General features: G+C 43.5%; 1 protein-coding gene across 4 annotated transcripts in view; it reads left to right on the top strand.

The window, feature by feature from the left end:
• fam118b (family with sequence similarity 118 member B) overlaps positions 1 to 19,281 on the top strand; it is a 48,249-nt gene extending 28,968 nt beyond the window's left edge. The window contains exons 2-9 of one of the 4 annotated variants that reach the window (XR_005458169.1): positions 180 to 251; positions 3,139 to 3,391; positions 8,234 to 8,461; positions 11,031 to 11,159; positions 13,039 to 13,335; positions 14,226 to 14,359; positions 15,728 to 15,784; positions 18,865 to 19,281. Coding sequence is in view for 3 of the 4 variants with exons in the window: in XM_038779017.1 (XP_038634945.1) it covers positions 187 to 251; positions 3,139 to 3,391; positions 8,234 to 8,461; positions 11,031 to 11,159; positions 13,039 to 13,324; positions 15,728 to 15,784; positions 18,865 to 18,908 (1,062 nt within the window). In the remaining variant the exon portion in view is untranslated. Of the gene's footprint in view, positions 1 to 179; positions 252 to 3,138; positions 3,392 to 8,233; positions 8,462 to 11,030; positions 11,160 to 13,038; positions 13,336 to 14,225; positions 14,360 to 15,727; positions 15,785 to 18,864 lie in introns of those variants that run through there. The other 3 variants (XM_038779018.1, XM_038779017.1, XM_038779019.1) reach the window with 3 other exon arrangements.
• The last annotated feature ends 3,759 nt before the right edge of the window (positions 19,282 to 23,040 follow it).

Here is a 23,040-nt window from a genome sequence, read left to right as displayed (position 1 = left end):
CAGAAGTCTTTGTTTATGCCTCAAAAACTTTGAAGTGAGTTCGCAAGGAGATCACCTGCGAGTCAGACAGAGTTTTTTTTAGAAGGACTGTAGGAAATGTCTTTAACTTCTAGAAAAGTTTCAGCATCATTCCTTGCTTTTGAAACATTATCTAACTCCCTGACTTTTCAATGTCCCAGAAGCTGGATGGCATCTCTACAGAGGCAAGATTCGAGTGCAAGGGATGACGCGCCATCAGCCAAAAAATGCAGGTAGAATATTCATTGTGTAATAACGTCCAACCTACTAATTAAATTATTGTCTTCAATTTCCAAGTTGACACGACAAACAGCCTGTTTTGAGACTTAAAAAGATGTATTGTTAGATGTAAGAAACTAATGGTGAATTCAGATATTTAAAATTATAGTGAGTACAGCACTATCTAAAAGCAAAAGATAGGTTAATGTAAAACAGTGTTTTTATCCCATTGATTAAAGATTTGGGCATTAGCATGGGATATTTTTTATATTGAAACCAGAGGTTTTGGGTTTCATACTGGTTCTTTTTGCATTGCTCTCCAGTGTTTCTTTTGACCTTTTTCTTCTGTGTAGGGTCGCACACACAAGAATAATATGAATCAACCTCTTCCAATGGATGTGCAGGAAATGTGTACTTGATATAAATCATCTTACCAGTAAAATTATTTTGATGTTGATATATAATATGGATGGTAAAAATTGGGCATATGGTCCATAAATTTATATGGCTATCTTGGAGATGAGGAGAAATTTTATTTGCTTTAATCATCTTGGATGTTTTTAGCTATGGTTTATTGCTTCACTCAAGAAGATGAATGGGTACATTGTCTGGATTATTGCATATGATTTATAGGGGAACAAGTTTTATTATCTAACTTTATATCTAACCATGGAAATGAGGAATCTATGGTAATTGGTTTCCACCTATATTTTTCAAGTATTCGTTCTCCTCCCATCCCCCATGCATTCAGACAGTGCACTCCAGATAAAAAAAGAACTAGAACTCCTGTGTCCTAACAAAATGTTGTATTTTAAGGATCTTAAAATTACTCCAGAAATATGCTGGAATGATCCTGATAGTAGGAAATGGCGGTTAGAAATTACTTTTGTCTTTACCAACAGGATGTCCAGGAGTAGGGGCTGGTTTAGCACCGGGCTAAAGAGCTGGCTTTGAAAGCAGACCAAGGCAGGCCAGCAGCACGGTTCAATTCCCGTACCAGCCTCCCTGAACGGGCGCCGGAATGTGGCGACTAGGGGCTTTTCACAGTAACTTCATTTGACGTCTACGTGTGACGATAAGCGATTTTCGTTTAATTTTCTGTTGTTGGTGTGCCTGTCATCTGCATAACAGAGGGTAAAACATAGCTTGGTTTCCCCTTTATGTTGCCAAGGGCATCAGTTACTACTCAGGATTCCCGAGTGCAATCTTATCATAGAATCCCTACAGTGCCGAAGGAGGCATTTGGCCCATCGCGTCTGCACCTCTGAAAGCGCACTCTAGGCCCAATCCCCTGCCCTATCCCTGTAATCCCACCTAGGGACAATTTAACATATCCAATCCACCTAACCTGCACATCTTTGGACTGTGCTCGAACATGTCAGAATAATATAATAATCTATATTGTCACAAGTAGGCTTAAATTAACACTGCAATGAAGTTACTGTAAAAAGCCCCTAGTCGCCACATTCCAGCATCTGTTCAGGTAAACGGAGGGAGAATTCAGAATGTCCAAATTACCTAACAGCACGTCTTTCAGGACTTGTGGGAGGAAACCGGAGCACCGGAGGAAACCCACACAAACGCAGGGAGAAAGTGCAGACTCCGCACAGACAGTGACCCAAGCCGGGAATCGAACCTGGGACCCTGGTGCTGTGAAGCAAAGTGCTAACCACTGTGCCCCATAGTCAGGGTATCTGACATAGACATGGAATCAGACCAGTTAAGATTTTCAAAAACAGATTTTGGGTGCACAAGGGAAAAGGAGGTGCTAAGTTATCTAATTGATGCTCTTGTGATTGATAGCATGCAATAGACTAACCCAGGAATATAGCGAGGCACAGTGATGCGTCAGCAGGGATCAATGAGGTGTAATTCCTGCAAGATGGAGGGGTTTTGAGCACCAGGCTCAGTTGACCCAAGCAAACATTATTTGTGAGAAGTGACACTAACTCATGATGATCGTGCTCCAAACCAGAATTGAGGTGGAGGTGACAACAGATCAGTATGTCCATAAGACCATAGAACATGGGAGCAGAATTAGGCCACTCGCTCCATTGAATCTGCTCTGCTATTCAATCATGGCTGATATTTTTCTTATCCCCGTTCTCCTGCCTTCTCCCCATAACCCTGATCCCCTTAGAATTCAATGAGATCACCTCTCATTCTTTGAAACTCTGGAGAATACAGGCCCAGTTTGTCTAATCTCTCTTCATAAGACAGTTCCGTCATCTCCGGAACAAGGCTGGTGAATCTTGGTTGCACTCCCTCTATGTTAATCATATCTTTTTCTGAGGTAAGAGGACCAAAACTCTTTTATCATTTAATTATTCCCGCCTTAGGGCGGCACGGTGGCACAGTGGTTAGCATTGCTGCCTACGGCGCTGAGGACCCGGGTTCGAATCCCGGCCCTGGGTCACTGTCTGTGAGGAGTTTGCACATTCTCCCCGTGTCTGCGTGGGTTTCACCCCCACAACCCAAAGATGTGCAGGTTAGGTGGATTGGCCACGTTAAATTGCCCCTTAATTGGAAAAAATGAATTGGATATTCTAAATTTATTAAAAAAAAAAAAAAAAAAAAATTATTCCCGCCTTCGACCCTATTGGACTTTCCTGGCTCTGCACTTTAATAATTAAATTTTGCATATAAATTTGTAAATCTCTTCCAGTTTTGATGAAAGGTCAACAAACTGAAACAATAACTGTTGTTCTCTCTCTCTCGCTACCTGACTGAGTGTTTACAGCAATTTCAGTTATTATTTGCAGCACTCCTAGTATTTTGCATTTGTTCCATTTAGCTGTTTATTTTTCAATATAACAGTCTTTGATATCATTTGCGTTCTGTTTATTGTGAGTAAAATTTAACATGTTTACAGTCATGTAACAGCAGAAATCTATCCACTAGGAAGCTTTTGCCCAGTCTGAAGACTAAGAAACCCCAGGACTTGGTGTTGGTGATTGGAACAGGTGTGAGTGCTGCTGTAGCACCCCAGGTCCCCGCACTCAAATCCTGGAAAGGACTAATTCAGGCTTTGCTAGATGCTGCTAATGACTTTGACCTCCTTGAAGAGGAGGAGAACAAAAGATTCCAAAAATCCCTGCGTGAAGATAAGAATCTTGTGCATGTTGCACATGACTTGATACAGAAACTTTCACCAGTAAGTAATTTTTAGTAGCCTGTAATTAGCAATTTTGGCAAAGAATGCCCCAGCTCAATGTGACAACTACAGATCAGCACTTTCAAGTTATCTGTGATTTGGCTTTTATTGTTTTTGGCTTTGGACCAATTATATCAATATTTCTGTGCAGTCAATCTAAGTGGAAGGTGCGTATTGCAATGTGATTTTGGAGTTACTGGAATGAAGTGCCAAATCTAGATTTGTCTGTTTCTAGTCCACAGCTTGACTGTCGTCGGTTGTACACTGTTATCTTTCTGTTTGTTAGATAACTTGCTCTGTACACATTTGGATGCAGTTGAAGAAGAGATGGTTCACAGCCCTGCGAATTATGTTCATGCTCTTGAGCAGTGCTGCTAATAGTCTCTTTGTGGCTCGTTTTTCCCTTATCCTATAGCCCTTGGCAAACTCACTGTCTCTAGGTCTTCATTCACAGACCAACCAAATAGAGCTGTGACTCTGGACGACACCTTCATCTTTCTCTTTGACATTGGGAAGCATAAAGTACCTGAATGGATTGCATTAAGTTTTTTAAACCCATCCAAGCCATCCTGTAGCAAAGTGCCTTCTCTGTACTGAGCACCTCCATCGAGTGACACATGGAATCAAGAGCGACTATGTGAGGTATATGCCTCATTGTCCTGTGGTTTAATGGGACTGACCTTAATGCAAGACTTGTGTGATTCTGGGCATCAACAGCTGTTCTACAGAAAAATGGGAGGTGGTGGTATAGTGGTATCGTCACTAGACTGCTTAACCAGAGACCCAGTGGCTCTAGGGACCCAGGCTCAAATCCCGTCACTGAAGATGGTGAATTTTGAATTCAATAAAAATCTGGAATTAAAAGTCTAATGATGACCATGAAACCACTGTCAATTGTCATTTTAAAAAAAACCCATCTGGTTCACTAATGTCCTTTAGGGAAGGAAATCTGTCATCCTTCCCTGGTCTAGCCGACATGTAACTCCAGACTCGCAGCAATGTGGTTGACTCTTAACTACCCCCTCGAGGGCAATTGGGGATGGGCAATAAATTCTGGCACAGCCTGTGATGCCCACATCCCATGATCGAATAATTTTTAAAAAATTTAACAAACCTCGCATGACTAAGAAATCCTTTATCTGGGGCTGATGGGTTTTTCCCTTCTAAATAAATTTGTACTGAACCAGGATCATTTGGGACTAGTTTTCACACTGGTGCGCAAATGGCATGTGGCCCTTTAAGCATCCAGCTGTTTGGATTTATTATATACCCAGTGGCACATCCATGTATATTTTTGTTTATAAATTGAAAAATCTATTTTCTTGCCTTTGTTTAATCCCAGTCTCATCACATTCCCTACTGTTACTGTCCCAATTGCTTCTGCACTTCTCAATACTTTGCTTACACATTGTGCCTGCTCTTTCCTGACTGTTAAGGGTCTGTAGTATACGCTCAGCAGTGTGATTATTGCTTTTTTTTGTTCCTCAATTCAATCCCTATGTCCTCATTTTACTGAGCCTTCTACACAATTGTAATTGTCTTTTTTTAAACCTAAATTGCAACAATCCATTCTCTTTTTCTCCCCTTCTCCTCCCCATCTGAAAACTTTGTTACCAGGAATGTTGAGTTGCCATTCCTGCTCTTTAAACCATGTTGCAGTGATATGATACTTCCAAGTGTATAAGTGCTGTCAGCTCATCTCCCTTATTCACTAACCCCTTGAATTGAAATATATTCAGCGATTTACTGAACAATTACTTTGTTTCCTCTGCCTTCCATGCTTGCCTTTTCTCTTCTTTCCTGCCTTAATTTACACTCCGGTTCCTATTCCCGTGTCAAGTTGGTTTAAACCCTCCCACCACAAGATTGGTACTGGCCCTGAGTAGGTGCAATCCATTAGGCTTGTACAAGCCATACCTCCTGCACTAACTCTCCATCCTTGTATTCCTCGGTTCCATTCCTGTATTCACCTGCAGTGACACTGGACAAATCTGGAGACACTAAGTTTTGAGATCCTGCATTTTAAATTTCTTTCCTTTTCTCTAAAATTTGGCTGGAGCGCCTCGTCCTCCTTTCTACATGCGTTGTTGATATTGATATGTTCCATGACCTCGGGCTTTTCGCCCTCTCTTCTCAAATGTTCCTCTTTTTTTTTTATTATTCCCCCTCCCCCTCTGACAAATTTACTAGAGTTCTTTGAGGAGGCATCAGCCAGAGTGGATAGGAGAACCAGTCAATGTTGTATATTTGGAATTTCAAAAGGCTACTACACATGGTAGGAGCTCATGATGTTGGAGGTAATACGCTGGCATGGATAGAGGACAGGAAGCAGCGAATAGTGATGAGGGGTTCTTTCTCAGGTTGGAGGACAGTAACTAGTGTAGTGCCATCGGGATAGTGCTGGGACTGCAGCTCTTCACAGTATATTTATGGTTTGGAGGAAGGAACAAAGTGTACTGTGGCCACATTTTAGGATGATGCAAATAGGGAAGGCAGGTTGTAAGGAGGATATAAATAGTATGGAGATATGTTGACAAGTTGAGTGCGTAGACAATTGGCAAATGGATTTCAATGTGGGGAAAATGTGAGATTGTTCATTTTGAAAGAGAGAATGAGAAAGCAGATTGTTATTTAAATGGAGAGAGACTGCAGAAATGTGTAGTACGGAGGGTGTATGTAGCGATGGGGTGTTTGGGTTTTGATGACTCCCTTGTAGGCGAGTTGGTGTTGGGGGGGCATGGTCTGTGGATTGCATTGGGGGTTCTCTAGATTGAGGCACATTTGTTTCACGTTTGCCACTGAAATAAGAACTAAAAATGGGTGGCACAGTGGCACCGTGGTTAGCACTGTTGCCTCACAACTCTAGGGACCCGAGTTCAATTCCGGCCTCGGGTGACTATCTGTGTGGAGTTTGCACTTTCTCCCCATGTCTGCGTGGGTTTCCTCTGGGTGCTCTTGTTTCCTGCCACAATCCAAAGGTGTGCAGGTTAGGTGGATTGGGCATGCTAAATTGCCTCTCAGTGTCCTAAAGGTTAGGTGGGGTTACTGGGATAGGGTGCAGGCGTGGGCTTAAGTAGAGTGTTCTTTCCAAGGGCTGGTGCAGACTTGATGGGACAAATGGCCACCTTCTGCACTGTAAATTCTATGACTTGAAGGTCCTTGTTCGCGAAACAGAGAAAGCTAGCATAAAGTGGCAGAAGGTAATAGGGAAGGCAAATGGAATGCTGGCTTTTATTTCAAGGAGGCTGGAGTATAAAAAGGAAGAGGTTTTGCTGCAACTGTACAAGATACCAGTGAGACCACATCTAGAATACAGTGTACAGTTTGGGTCCCCTTCTGAAGGAAAGATAAATTATTATTGGAGGCACTACAGGGGAAGTTTACTTGGATGATCCGAGATTTGGAGGGACTGGCATTTGAGGAAAGATTAAACAGATTGGGTCTGTGCTTCTTGGAGTTCAGAAGAATGAGAGGTAATGTGATTGAAATATACAAGATACTTAGGTTGGGAGGATAGGGATTAGGCAGGGTTGGGAGGATATTTTCACTCATGGGCAAGTGTAGGACCAGAGGGCATAGCTGAAGAATAAGGAGGTGCTCGTTTAAGACGGATTTGAGGAAGAATTTCTTCGCTGAATGGTGAATCTTTAGAATGTTTTGCTCCGGGAAGCTGTGGAGGCCAAGTTGTTGAACATTTTCAAGGTTGGGATCAATAGGTTTTTAGTCAGTTGAGGAATTGAGCGTTACGGAGATAAGGCAAGAAAGTGGACTTTGTGACTGTTAGAGATTAACCCATGATCTTATTAAGTGGCGGAGCAGGCTCGAAGGGCTGAATTGCTTACTCCTGTTCCTATTTGTTATGGTCTTAACCCTGGCAATGGAACGTACCATATAATCCTGGGGTCGCAAATGTGATCACCTGTTCCCCTAACTATTGAATTCCCTGGCCCTTAATCTTCTGACATTTGTCTTACCCCTATGTGTACCCTATAGTGCCTCAGCCTTGGCTCTGACTATACTGCCCAGGGGAACCATTGTTCTTCCCAGTATTCAATACAAGTTGAAGAATAAGATGCATTGAGAGATACTCTCTTTCCAGCAGTCCCTTTTCCGTCTCTGTCTGCACAGTGCAAATCTGCAGGGTGACCATCTTCTGGAATGTATTATTCACACATTTCTCTGCCTCATGAAAGCACTGTAGATGTACTGTACATGTGGTTGTGCAGGACACTGGAAGCATCCTGCTTGTGCATTTCAGCTAGACTGAGGTGCTCTGCCATCCTTCAGTTTACTACATGACTAGCTAAATTTACCAGAAATGATATTTGCCCAATTGAAGTTTTTAAGTAAAACACTCACCCACTGCTTGCCAATCACCTGCACTCTCCTGTCCAGGCCTTCCGCTTTTGTTAAAGAACAAAAATGATTCTAATTCCTCATCCTCAGCACCATGCAATGCAAACTATCAGAAGCTACTGGATTTAGAAACGAACAATTTTTATCACAAATAGTAGTTGAAAAAGCTGTATTTGAGTTAATTGGGAAAGAGGGATTTATCTTGTTCATAGTTAAAAATATCTATGAAACAGAAGAGTTCTGCAAGATTACTAAATTTTACATTAAATGAACAGTTTTAAGGTATAATAGACCTCTTGTTCGATCTGTTATGATATTGCACTCTCTCCGGCATGCCACTATTTCCTCCTTCTGTCTCCTCCCCCACTAAACATTACTATTTTCCATTTAAATAGAGAATTAGAGTTTCCCTGAGAGAATATTTTGATGCTTTGCTTGATAATTCTGATGTAGATGAATTTTACTGAACCTGCTCAATCCCCACAGCGCACTAGCAACGTTCGATCAACCTTCTTTAAGGACTGTTTGTATGAAGTTTTTGATGACCTCGAATCCAAGATGGATGATGTTGGGAAGCACCTTTTACAATCAGTCTTGAAGCTGATGGAGAATGGAACCCTAGTTTTAACCACCAACTTTGACAACCTTGTTGAAATCTATGGCGCTCACCAAGGAACCCAATTAGAGTCCTTAGACCTCACGGATGAGAAAAAGGTAATGTGGATGGAATGCTGTCTCGCTTACAACATGGTGACAATTTGCAATCGACTCACAATAGCCTAGGCCATGGATGTTTAATCTTTTGGAGCTGTGGCCTTGTACATATGCCAAAGCCAATGACTGGGATGCATGTGATTGCACAGAAATGCAGTTCTGCTCCTCCAACAGCAATATAAGTGAGATTCTTTCCCATACCTTCTTTAAAAAAAATAGGTCTCTGTGTGCCAATAAGCAAGACATGCATGCACGAAAGGAAAGAGCTCTTCGGGCCCCAGCAGCTTTGGTGTTCACAATTGTAACCTCCATTCTTAAGGAATAACGGTGAAGACTTGGGAAAGGGTAAAGGTAGATTTACTAGAATGGGTCATGGGGAGAAGGATTAGTTATATGGATAGACTGAAGAAGCTGGGATTCCTCTCCTTGGAGCAAAGAAGGCAGTTGGAAGAGTTGGGGAAATTGTCAACATGACCATGGAGAAGTATGATGAGAAACAAATTAAATTTGGAAATCTGTCATATATGGATAATTCTGCAGTCACAGCAGGTCTCAGCTTGGGTAATGTTTACCTGGAGTCTTCTAGATGGAACTGAAAGTATTTCTTCTGGAGCTTTTTTTAAAAAAAAAAAAGATTTATTTACCTTTTTAAAAAGTTTTAATCAGGTCAGTAAAGGCTCACTTGCTTGCTTTTATTTCTAATGGTGGGTGTTCACCATAGTTGGCATTTGTTTTACAATGCTGGGCAGAGCTGTTCTGTATTTCCTGAAATTCCTGTTTTTAATTTTCAACTGAGTGAGTCATTAATTCAAGTCATTGAATGATGCTCTGTGGTGCACTCATCGGTATAAAATTGAGTAACATGATGCAGTTGTCGCAACAAACATGATGATAAGAATTATTTTAACATTTTGTGAAAATATCTTTTGTTCATTTTTGTAAATTCTTTCCCTTTTGAAGAATTACTCCATAATTGGGAGAGCTGCCCCACACGCATCAAACAACAGCCTGACTTAGTCATAATCATCGAACCATCAGGAGCATCACGGTAGCCCAGTAGTTAATACAGTAGTCCCCCGTTATAACGCGGGTGTTGGGGTCCAAGACAGCCACCCGCGTTACATCCGAGCCGCGGATATCCATAAAATGTTAAAAGAAAAGTCATTTTTGTGCTGCTGCTGCATTGGCCTCTCCCCTCCACTCCTACGCTCTGTCACCACATTTAATTCCTCCCCGAACTGCCTTGCTGCACCCGCTCCCGAACTCCACCCGCATTATGATCTGCAGATAGCTGATCGTATATAGAAACGAAGATCAGAGTGCTTGCATTTCCAAACAACAGCGCTGCTTCTCAGGAGGTGATGAAATCCTTACCCTTGCTTCTGGTTGATTGGCAAACTTGACAGTGATTGACAGGCAGCCATGGCAACTACATACCGAATCTGCCAAGTCCAATAGAAAATCAGATATGGGATGAATGTGTTCCCCCCTTTTAACAGCAGCTCGTCATCGAAACTGCAGAGGATCTAACCCTGGTACTTGGAACAACCAAGTTCATATCTGGCGTCTGGGAACCTAACTCGGACGCACGGCTGCTTGTTTTGCCGGTTGGAATTCGTTCCGTTGACTTTTGTTGTTTGCATTTATCTAATATTAGCAGAATTAGAACTGTATAAATTTTACTGATTTGTGCTGAATCCCATGGTGACTTTTGGGGTCCATAAGCCATCCCGCCGTATATCACGAACCGCGGTATTGCGGAGCGCGGTATAACGGGGGACTACTGTACTGTTGCTTCACAATGCCAGGGACCTGGGTCCGATTCCTGGCTTGGGTCACTGTCTGTACGGAGTCTGCACGTTCTCCCCGTGACTGCTGGGTTTCCTCCGGCTGCTCTGGTTTCCACCCACAAGTCCTGAAAGGCGTGCTTGTTAAGTGAATTGGGCATTCTGTATTCTCCCTGTGTACCCGAACAAGTGCCGGAATGTGGCGACTAGGGGATTTTCACAGTAACTTCATTGCAGTGTTAATGTAAGCCTACTTGTGACACTAATAAAGATTACTATTATTATACAATGCCTTGTCCTTGCACTCTTTTGACATTTCTCCTCCTAGATGTAAAGAAGCTGGAAAGGTCTCTTCAGTGCCTAACTCTCAGCAGCACAAATTTCTGTCTTCTGTATTCAGTGGACCAGTCCCTGAGTACATTCTAAAGCATCTTTAATTTAAACAGTTGTTTAAGCTGTGAGAGGTGCAAGGCATGTATCTAGTCCCAGCTGGGTGCTATCAGTGTCAACAGTAGAAACAAAAGATATTGAGTATGTATAGAAGGCTGTAAGAATACATTTTTCAATTAGCTGATGTCTGGGTAGGATACCTTTACTAATACAAGTAAAAATATTAATCTGTTTTTGAGAATTTATTAATGTGATTAATTGAAATGAATGAGGCAGAAAACTGCACTTAATTTCATTAAACAGATATATTCAATTGCCATTTGTTTTGCTGTATGTACTTTGACAGGCTGAAAGAGCAAATATCTGTTCCATTCTGTTTCTCTTTGTGGTAGGTACTTGAATGGGCACAGGAGAAAAGAAGGTTGAGTGTGTTACATATCCACGGCGTTTACACTAACCCCAGCGGGATTGTTTTGCATCCTTTGGGCTACCAGAATGTGTTGCGTAATACAGAAGTCATGGTGAGTTCTATGTTTCTTTCCAAGTGCAGACACCGGAATACCATGAGACACCAGATTTCAAATGATACAGCTGGAAGATCACACTTGCAGTCTGTACCGGGTACCAAACAAATTATTTGAATATCGATCGCAGCTTCAATTTATGACCATCCTGTAGCTCCCTAGCATGTCATGTGTGGGGCGTCAAAGCAATATGGAGAGATTTCACAAGCCTTCACAGAATTTTCAACCATCTTGACCTCGACAACGATAAAGCTTGGGTTTTGACATCCACTCTGATGTGAAATGTGTATGTTGCTGGTGGTGCATCAAGTAATGGCGAAGGATGGTGATGTAGTGGTAATGTCACTGGACTAGTAATTCAGAGGCCCAGGATTGTAAACCATCTGCTTCACCAATGCCCTTTTAATGAAGCAAATCTACCTTACTTACCCTGTCTGGCCCACATGTGACTCTAGACCCACAGTAATGCCGTTGATTCTTTTTTTTTGTTTGATAAACATTTTATTGAGGTATTTTTGGTATAGTAACAACATCAAAATAGACACATCGAGGGCCGAAGGGCCTGTACTGCGCTGTAATGTTCTATGTTCTAATATACATGAAACCATAAACATAGTGCAGAAGCCGTTTACCTTTCGTGCAGGTAAACGGCTTATTACCCCCCTACTCTAACCTAAACTACTCCCTTCCCCCCACCGTCTGCTGACCATTAATTTTCCCCGAAGAAGTCGACGAACGGTTGCCACCTCCGGGTGAACCCATCAATGAACCTCTCAAGGCGAACTTAATTTTCTCCAAACAGAGAAAGCTAGCCATGTCCAATAGCCAGGTCTCCGACTTCGGGGGCTTTGAATCCCTCCATGCTAATAGTATCCATCTCTGGGCTACCAGGGAAGCAAAGGCCAGAACGTCTGCCTCTTTCTCCTCCTGGATTCCCAGGTTTTCTGACACCCTGAAAATCGCCACCCCTGGACTCAGCTCCACCCTTATTTTTAAAGCCTTGGACTTGACCTCCGCAAGCCCCTGCCAAAATCCCCTAAGCTTTGCACATGACAAAACATGTGGACATGGTTCGCTGGTCCTCCCGCGCATTTTGTGCACCTGCCTTCCACCCCAAAGAACCTGCTCATCCGGGCCACTGTCATGTGAGCCCGGTGAACGACCTTAAATTATATCAGGCTGAGCCTGGCACATGTTGCGGACTTGTTGACTCTACTCAACGCATCTGCCCATAGACCATCCTCTATCTCACCTCCCAGCTCCTCCTCCCACTTTCACTTCAGCTCCTTGGTCTGCGTCTCCTCCGACCCCATAAGCTCCTTTTATAGATGTCTGAGATGCTCCCTTCTCCTACCCACCCTCTGGAAACTACCCTGTCCTGAATCCCCCTCAGCGGTAGGAGCGGAAAAGTTGGCACCTGTTTACGAATGTGCTCACTAAGCTAGAAAGTTGAATGAGGTGAGAGTTGGCTGATCTCTGCCATGGTAGCAGTTTTGATGATACAATTTATCTGAGTGCCCTGTGCTAAAAAGGAGGAAACCGTCCTCATGTTCATGTGATTCTGTATGCAATCCAGCAATTTCTTGCAGAAAAATGTATGTACTTGTGGATATCGGATGAGGACAGGATTTGGGCTTGATCCACCCATTAACTGTTGAGGCCAACACAGGAACTATAGTCACTTGGACAATGACCTTCAGGGCACTTGTGGTACCAGCAGGAGCCACAGCCATCAAGAGAGGAGATGATAAAACACCAACACCCCATGTATAAATGTTTAGCTTTTTGCAAATGTGAACATTTTAAATTTGTGGTCAAGATCAGTAACTATGAGCAATGGACGCTGCTGTAAATGTTTGTTTTAATTACTGAACAGAGGGAAATTCAGAAGCTGTATGAAAATAAGGCCTTCGTCTTCCTTGGCTGTGGCCGGACAGTTGAGGACACAACCTTTCAGTCGCTCTTTCTGGAAGCAGTGAGGAACAAGTCTGACCTGGAACATTTTATGCTGGTGCGCAGGGATGATGTGGATGAGTTTAAAAAGCTTCGTGAGAACATGCTGGACAAAGGGATTAAAGTGATCTCTTATGGGGACAATTACTACGATTTGCCAGAATATCTTGAACGGTTAACCAATACCATCTGTTCATTAGGAAGGCAAGGTATGTTGTTGGTAGGTTGGATTCGTTGACAATCCAGTAACTAACCAGACCAGTTGCAGTGAACATTGGGAGCATGTAATATTGCAGGGAAAAGATCTACTTGGTGATATGTTGGACTAATGGAGCATGCAGAAAGGGTTAAATTGGTAAAAATCCTGGTTGTTGTACAGTGGATGTTTGATGAAAGCATGGATCTGAAACCCAGGTGTGCCAAGATTGGGCTGTGGTGTATAAATGCCAACACTCTGCTTCCATGGTCAAGGAGCTAGGGTCTGCAATTGACTGGGAGATGGGAAACCGATTAGGGATCAACGGGTTAGTTCTCCAATTGGTGGGAAATGATAGGAGTATTCCCACCGGATCAGTTCCCCAGGGACTGGTGTTGGGCCTGAACATTTCAGATTATGAATGTTTTGGAAGGAAGTCAATTTGTGAAGTAATGAAGAGTTGTATTTTTAAAATGGCATTAAAGAAGGAGGTACAGTATGTTCTGAGATCACCCACTTTGAGTCTGGGACTGAATCAAAATGTCTGCTTAATTGTGAGAGATTGGGGAAGAAGAAAAGGGTTAGGGTGTCTGGGTACGCAACCACCAAAAACTGTCACAAACATTTAAAAAATTTGGAGTACCCAATTACTTTTTTCCAATTAAGGGCAATTTAACGTGGCCAATCCACCAAACCTGCACATCTTTGGGTTGTGGGGATGAAACCCACGCAGACACTGAGAATACAGACAGTGACCTGGAACCAGGATCGAACCTGTGTCTGCAGCGCCGCAGGCAGCAGTGGTAACCACTGTGCCACCCCGTGCCGCAAATATTAATTTGAAAGGATACTGGAATTTTTCAGTGATGTTTCAGTTGGTCAGACTGTCTGTGGACTATTGCGTTCAAATTTAGGCAGGGAACTTCAGTAAAGATGTATCGGCCTTGTCATGGATGCATTGCAGATTCACCGATACCACGATTCGAATGATCCAATAAGGGTACCAAACGATGCGGAGCAAAGACTGGTAGATGGAACAGAGGTCAAGGTCAGCTATGATTCTAACTGAATGTTGTAAAAAGTCCTCTCCTGTTCTGATGTGCTTGATGATACAGTACTTAATTTTAATTTGAGAATCTTAATATTATTACTGAAGATATTAAATGGACAAAAGGTAGATTGCATAGATAAGGAAACTGAGCAACACCATCAGTCCCCAACTTAAATGGGCAAATTTTCCAGCGATGCCAGAAAGCAATCAACACTTGTGAAACCCGGCAGTGCCTGAAGGGGATGATGGGGAATCAGGAAAATGTCTAAAGGAAAAATTGTAATAATTCAACCCTGACTGTCACAAGTGGTGATCATCTATTAGAATAGTGAGATTTTAGTTGCCAACCCTTATTCTAAAGCTCCATTTGATCAGGGCCAGTCAAGCAACCAGTGATGTTACTGTATACATGTTTACATAACTACTTAACCTCCTTGCAAGCTCCCATAAAGTTGGAATTATGCTGCATTCATAATATATCTTGCACCTCGTGTGGGGGGGGGGTTCAGTACAGTCTGCAATATTGAGTTGTACAAATACTTTAACATTAGTGTGTCCAAAAATAACTTTGTTTGTGTAAATCTGCCAGTATTGTAACTGCCAACTGACTCATTGCCTTTCCCTTGCCACAGGGAAACAGCTGGACATTGACTTTTCGATTAGCTGAGAATGTGTGAACTTGAACCAGTTATAATGGAGACAGATGTGTGTCTCAGCATCCTTTCAAGTATAGTCTGTATTTGGTCAAATCATAATACCTTTGTCAATAATCCCTTGATTATATCCACAAGTTTATTGTAAACTCAAGTTCAGAATAAAAAAAAAACTTATTTCAAATTGGGAATAAAGGTATGAAACTAGATTTTCTACTTCAGTGCCGAGGAACAAGAGCTTGACCTGCTGGAAATAGTTACCAGAAGTTCGGACATGCCCAGCCTTGGCTTATTACCCACTAAATGAATGGGCGGAGAACCACAGGCAGTTCCTAATTGACCTTCTGTTAGACATCCCCCAACCAACTGCGTAGTGACAACAAAAATCCAGGTTCTAATGTGAGCAGCTGGTGTGGGATGTCAAATGTCACACTGGTGTAATAGGGAATGTTCTTCTCTGCTTGGGACTGAGGAGCATTATCACTTTTCTGCATCTGATCCGTGCTAAACCTAACCTGAGAGCGCTTGACTTTGGTAAAGAGCGTAAACGTAGTCTCCAAGAATGATCTCTTTCATCTATTAACTGAAATGTTTACTCAAAAGTGCTATGAATTACCCAAAGAAGCTTCAATCCTGAAGCAGAAGACTGCTACAGGAACCTTCCAATGTTGTGTCTAATCTGCATTGCTCCTTTGTGCTTTTTCTCCGATAGGAGAATCCAACGTTGACAATAGATACAAGAATGGCCCTTTGACTGCGAATAGCCAAGGTATGAATTTAGAGTTATGTTTATTGAGTCCTTCCATGTGTGATGCTTCAGATTACATTTTAAAACAACAACTTGCATTTATATTGCCTTATTAATATATTAAAAAATCCAAAGATACTTTGCTTTTGAGGGGATGGGGGGAGCTATCTGATGTCCAGAGCAAACTGGTCCATTCTTGATCATAGAATTTACAGCAGAAGGAGGTCATTCGGCCCATCGAGTCTACACCGGCTCCCGAAAGAGCATTCTAAGTGCACACCTCCACCCTATCCCCGTAACCCAGCAATCCCACCTAACATTTGGACACTACGGGGCAATTTACTGTGACCAATCCACCTAACTTGCATATCTTTGGTTTGTGGGAGGAAACCCACCCTGACACGGGGAGAACGTGCAGACTCCGCACAGACAGTGACCCAAGCCGGGAATCGAACCCGGGTGCTTGGCACTGTGAAGCAACAGTGCTAACTAGTGTGCTACCATGACGCCCATGGATCCTAGGAGATTGACATTTCTTTGTCCTGACCTATGGGGATCTGAACAATAGTCCTGTTCTCTTTTAAATGCGGGGGGGGGGGGGGGGGTTTGATTTGACTGCTCTGGTCTGCTGCACTGTTCAATAGGATATGCTCAATCTTCCTGCATTATTCTATAATTCCTTCAGTAATCAAAAACCTATCAACCTGTGTTTTGAATATATTCCAACAGTTGAGCAGCCACAACTCTCTGCGAGAGAGAACTTTGTATCTCTCTTTTGTCCCTAAATGGTTGATCCCTTTTTCTGTGACTGACCACTAATTTTAGATCCCAGCCAGGGGAAATATCCGCCCAACATCTGATGGGGTGTGCACAAAGCTGTGGTTATTTATAATTGTGTTTTATCGGAGTTAGCTGGTGGGGAGGTGATGTGGGGACTTGCAGGGGGTACTGGATGAGAGGGTCATCTGACACACATGTCAGAAGTGTGAAATCGTCCATTTTAATGGGGAAAAACAATGGAGAAGTGGAGTGCTGTTTGAATAAACATCAAAACATAGAAAACAGAAGCAGAAGGAGGCCATTCAGCCTTTCGAGCCTGCTCAACCATACATTATGACCATGGCTGATCATCCAAGTTCAAAACCCTGATCCCTTTAGCCCCAAGAGCTGCATCTAAATCCTTGAAATTACACAACGTTTGGGCATCAAGTACTTTCTGTCTTAGCAAATTCCACAGATTCACCACTCTGGGTGAAGAAATTTCTCCTCACCTCCGTCCTAAATGGTTTGCCCCTTATCCTCAAACTATAACCCCTAGTTTTGGACTCCCCCGCCATCGCGAACATTCTTTCTGAATCTACCCTGCCTAATCCTGTTAGAATTTTATACATTTCTACAAAATTCCCCCTCACTTTCTAAACTCCTCATGTGGCAGTCCCACCATCCCAGGAATGAGCCTGGTAAACCTTCACTGCACTCCATAGCAAGGACACCAAAACTGCACACAATACACCAGATGTGGCCTCACCAATACCCTATACAATTTCTGCAAAATATCTCTATTCCTATACTCAAACCCTAGCACAGATCCCTGTGGTACCCCGCTAGTCACTGCCTGCTAATCAGGAAAAGACCCATTTATTCCCAACTTCTTGCTTCCTGTCTGCTAATCATCTTCCTATCCATCTCAAGACACTAACCGTAATCCCATGTACTTTAATTTTACATATTAATCTGTTATGTGAGACCTCGTTGAAAGCCTTAGAACATAGAACAGTACAGCACAGAACAGGCCCTTCGGCCCTCGATGTTGTGCCGAGCAATGATCACCCTACTTAAACCCACGTAACCCGTATACCCGTAACCCAACAATCCCCCCATTAACCTTACACTATGGGCAATTTAGCATGGCCAATCCACCTAACCCGCACATCTTTGGACTGTGGGAGGAAACCGGAGCACCCGGAGGAAACCCACGCACACACGGGGAGGACGTGCAGACTCCACACAGACAGTGACCCAGCCGGGAATCGAACCTGGGACCCTGGAGCTGTGAAGCATTGATGCTAACCACCATGCTACCGTGAGGCCCCTTCTGGAAGTCCAAATAAATGACACCAGCTCATCCTGGTCAACTCTATTAGTTACATCTTCAAAGAATTCTAGTCGATTTTCCAAGCATGAATAGTGGGAGACTGGGCTGTATTAGTGTCAGGGTTGAAGACCTGGATGTCCTTATGCACAGAGAACAGAGGGTTAATGTACAGTATGGTGGCAGCAGGCAGTTGGGGGAGTCGGGTGGTTTGTTGGCCTTTGTTACAGGGGTTTAAAGGTTATTTTCGAATGGAACAGCCTTGCGGTGGATAATGTGGGACTGCATCTGGAGTACTGTGTACAGTTTAAGTCACCTTGGCTGGAAGGGATGTACTTGCTTCAGGGACATGCAGCGAAATTTCTTAGACGACTAGTGAAACATGTGAATTTGAGGGTGGGGGGTGGAGGACACCATAATGGGGGAGATGGAGCTTGGCATAATGGTGTAGGGAAGATGTTTCCCCTGGCTGGGAAGTTCAGGGTTGGAGGTCAAAGCCCCAGAATGTGGGTTAGCTATTTGGGACAGCAATGGAAAGAAGTGTTCCTCTTCAAGTCACTCACCATTTTGACTTGGAAATATATCAGTGCTCCTTCAATGTGTCACTTTGTCAAAATCCTGGAAATCCCTCCCTGACAGCACTGTGGCTGCACCTACACCACATGGGTTGCAGCAGTTGAAGACCACTCACCACCACTTTCTCGAGGGCAGCCAGCGACGCCCACATACTGTCAAAAATTATAACATAAGAATATTGCCTTTTGAGACTCAAATACTATTGGAAGCATGTTTATTCTCTTCTCTCTCTTTCTTCTCCCCCCCCCCCCCCCCCCCCCACCCCCACCCGATTTGCAGTATCTAGTCTCTGTCTGATGCTCTGCAAATTTCCGATTGCAGGTGAACTTCCTAAAGCTCAATCCAGCCCATGTCTGTACGGGTAAAATGTATGTTATGAATTGTATGTATCATGAACTGTTTGAGCTCAACCATGATCTGTTCTCTTGCCCAGGCCAGAGAATGGAAACAGATGAGGCGATAAAGCTGGGACGATGAGTATTTGACTTTCATAAGACTGACTGTTGAACACAACCTAGTCATGGATACGAGGGTGCACAGCAACTGACAGCCGCTGAGGATGCCAAAGCTTGTTAGCAGCACTGACAGAGGGAGAGCACACAATGAAAGGAATGTCCCAACTTGCTGTACTGCAAACACTCCCATTTCCTTCTCTTCTAAGTCAAACTTCTGGTTTTTAAACTCACTGATCTCTCCTTTTGGTTATTTTGCTCATTAAAGTGAGCTGGATTTTATAGACTTCCATCAACAAACTCCTGCAATTGTACAGTTCGTTTGATGTAGAAATTTTGTACTGTTAATGACTGACTTCTGTACAGATTATTTTAATCATTAAAAATCATTAATGATATGACTGTTTTGATATTCTGATGTTCAGCCAGGCAATGTGAACAGTGAGTAGCATATTAAAACACCCGCATGCATCAAGAGAACATGGTCTACTGCTGCAAATTCCTATGGCTATTTCATGAATTTTTGTGAAGAAACTTGACCAGAAGCTAGTTTTATACAGAAGAGTAAGAAAGATCTAATATGACAGGATGGCATAATTGTAACTTGCATCCAAATCCATCCATTCCAATCTAACCATCAGATTGCACCGAAATAAATTTTGATTTAAAATTTTTAATTGCTGTCAGCATGTTGTTCCCAATCCCTAATTTCTCTTAACTGAGTGGCCTGCTCGGTGCCATGTCGGAGTATTTAAGAGGCAGTCATGTTGCTTGGGGTCTGGAGTGACATGGGCCAGACCAGGTAAAGCAGCAGCTTTCCTTCCCTAAAGTACATCCATGAACCAGATGGATTCTAACACAAATAGATCTTGGTTGTCATGGTGACCATTACTGCAACTATCTTTATATTCCAGATTCATTGTTGCAGGGGATTAAAGGTTTTATTTGAATGGAACAGCCTTGCTGTGGATAAATGAATTCAAATTCCACCAGCATCAGGGTAATGCAGACTTACTCCTCACAGTGACTCGAGCTGGGAATCGAACATGGGACCCTGTAGCTGTAAAGAACAGTGCTACTGTGCATTATATTTTTTTAGAAAATATTTTATTGAGACATTTATTTATTTATATTTTAGAGTACCCAATTCATTCTTTTTCCAATTAAGGGGCAATTTTAGCGTGGCCAATCCACCTAACTTGCACATCTTTTGGGTTGTGGGGGCGAAACCATCGCAAACACGGGGAGAATGTGCGAACTCCACATGGACAGTGACCCAGAGCCAGGATCGAACCTGTGACCTTGGCGCTGCAGTGCTAACCCACTGAGGCTTTTATAATTTTAACAATTTTACACATCAAATCTTCCACAACCATATAACCAACAATCCCCCTCCCCCAGCACAAACCCCAGCCAACATGGCTTACACGATCAGTGCCACCTTCCTTAACTACCCCTCCGTTGGTTCTCCTGCCCATATCCGTCACTCCCATGCCTGACCCCCCCCCCCCCCCCCTCCCCTCCGCTGACAGCTTAATTCTTCTCGATAAAAGCTGCCACTTCTGAGCAAACCCCTGCAGTGAACCCCTCAAGGTGAATTTGATTTTCTCTAGTCTGAGAAACCCTGCCATGTTGCTAGCCCACACCCCCAACATCAGGGGCGCAGAGTCCCTCCACCTTAGTAAAATTAATCTCCGGCCACCGGGGAGGCAAAGGCCAGGACGTCGGCCTCTCACCCACTGGGCTCTCGGGTCTTCCGATTCACTGAAGATCGCCACCTCTGGACTCTGAATCACCCTCACTTTTAAGACCTCTGACATGACTTCAGCAAAACCCCAGGACAACCCCCCCTTCCCCCCAGCGCCCACATCTATCCTCCACCTCTTTAAAGAACCTGCTCATCCGGGCCACAAACCAGACTTGGGAAACCCTCTTCAATAGAGATCCCCAAATCTCTCAATCCCTGCCCGCTGCCACCTCTGAAACCCCCCCTCCCAACAGTGGAGAAAGTGGACATCCCTGTCTCATCGCCCAGTGCAACCTGAAGTAGTCCGATCTCACCCAATTCATCCGCACACTTGGTATAAGCAACCGAATCCAAACCACAAATCCCTACCCAAACCGCCCCAGGACCTCCCAAAAGCATTCCCACTCCATGGCAGCATGGTGGTTAGCACTGCTGCCTCATGGCGCTGAAATCCCAGGTTCAATCCCGGCTCTGAGTCACTGTCCATGGAGTTTGCACATTCTCCCAGTGTTTGTGCGGGTTTTGCCCCCACAACCCAAACAAAAAAAATTCCCACTCCATCCGTCAAAAGCCTTCTCTGTATCCATGGCCACCACCTCAACCCCCTATGGAGGTATAACATTAAGCAACCTCCTAATGTTGGTCGCCAAATGCCACCCTGTCTAATCATCCCCTATTACCCCTGGGCTGCAGTCCTCTATCCTTGTGGCCGGGGCTTTGCCAATAGTTTGGCATCCACATTTAACAGGAAGATTGACCAAACGACCCACAATTGTCCAGATTCTTATCCTGTTTTATGGTGAAGGAGATTGACACCTGTGACACCATTGTTTGGGGGGGGGGGGGGGGGGGGGAAAGAGAAGCGCTCCCAACTCCTTTGCTTTATTGAAGTCCCTTACCAGTGTAGCCAATGAAGTTGGCCATTCCCTCAATACAAAATGGAGGAACGCAAAGCTTGCAGGATAAAATGGACAAAGTTTGCAGCACAAGCAGGCTGCAACAAGCCACTGTGTATTCTGTCTGCTAAGAGAGCAGACAGCACCAAAACGAACATTCCGCATACTAATGAAGCAATCTCCGGGACAGTTAGCATAGTAATGGAACGATCCCAGGGACAAAGGACACAAATAGGAAAATGATTGCAACATTGTATGAGAAGCCAGACCCCCTAGCACCAGCGGGGTTCAAAGACAAAGCACCTGAAGGCCCACCCAGTAGTCGAGGGACAGCCTCAGTATTGGGGAGAGACCCAATCGATGCCAAGCAGATAGAAGTGTCTCACACACATCACTACCAGAGATAGACACTCCTGACCCCTTTTAACCTGTACCAACCTGAAGTCTGCGGACCCAGTGCAGAGCAAGAGGCCATTGTCCCCCTGATCCGGCCGTTCCTTATTCAGATAAGTATTGGTCCAATTAGTGGTAGGAATAGTTTAGTCATCTTAGCGTGTGCATGAGTAGTTTATAATTGTATTATAATAAACTAATTTGTTTGAACTTACTAATTGGTGTATGGTTTTATTGCTTTGAACTTGACCGTGAAACTTAACGATACCTGGTGACTCCAAAGCTAAGAAACTAAACAGAGCCAAAGTGAGTGTTGAGCACACTCACCCAGAACGAGCAACAGTCACAAAACCCTGCAGCATTATATTATTATAGCAGTGTTAATGTAAGCCTACTTGTGACACTAATAAAGATTTTTATTTGGCTCAGGTCAGATGAAGTGGGTCTTTCTGCTGTTAAGGTTTTCATAAAAAATAAACCAGCACAATACCATTCTCCTGAAATTTCTTGCCTGTTTCAGAAGTTAGGACAGGCAAAATTTGAAACAGTTGATTATACACTCTGGTCAAGTCAGAGGACAAGCCTGGTACGGAGTTGTTCAAGGGCTGTCCACTTTTGAAACAATTTGAAGAATAATATTGATGGCAACTTTCAAACACGTAGATGTCCTCGGTAACAGCAGGGTGAGTGAGTGGTTGACTATAGGAGGCCTGCACAGAGAACTAGCTAGCTTGAGTGGAATCAGAACATCTGGCAATGAATCATATAAAATCTGGAAATGCAAGTTTCTGAAAGGGAGATGTTCCATGTGGGTATCCCTCTTGACAGAATTGCCCTGAAGTTCTAGCACATTACTGTTTGAAAACAGTGTCTTATTCAGCACCATAGAGAAAAGTAAACTAAAATGTTGTACCTTCTAAATTCAGAGAAACAGGCTAGCTGTACCATACTGAAGTTATTGTGAAAAGCCCCTAGTCACCATGTTCCGGCACCTGTTCGGGGAGGCTGGAACAGGAATTGAACCCACGCTGCAGGTCCTGTTCTGCATTACAAGCCAGCTGTCTTAGTCCACTGTGCTACACCAGCCACCAAGAACTCTTTAAAAAAACTGACAACAGCTG

The sequence above is a fragment of the Scyliorhinus canicula genome, chromosome 19 (assembly GCF_902713615.1).
Source record: "Scyliorhinus canicula chromosome 19, sScyCan1.1, whole genome shotgun sequence".
NCBI classification, from domain to species: domain Eukaryota; kingdom Metazoa; phylum Chordata; class Chondrichthyes; order Carcharhiniformes; family Scyliorhinidae; genus Scyliorhinus; species Scyliorhinus canicula.
Note: the sequence above shows the minus strand (reverse complement) of the source record. Positions and strands in the feature narration are given on the sequence as shown.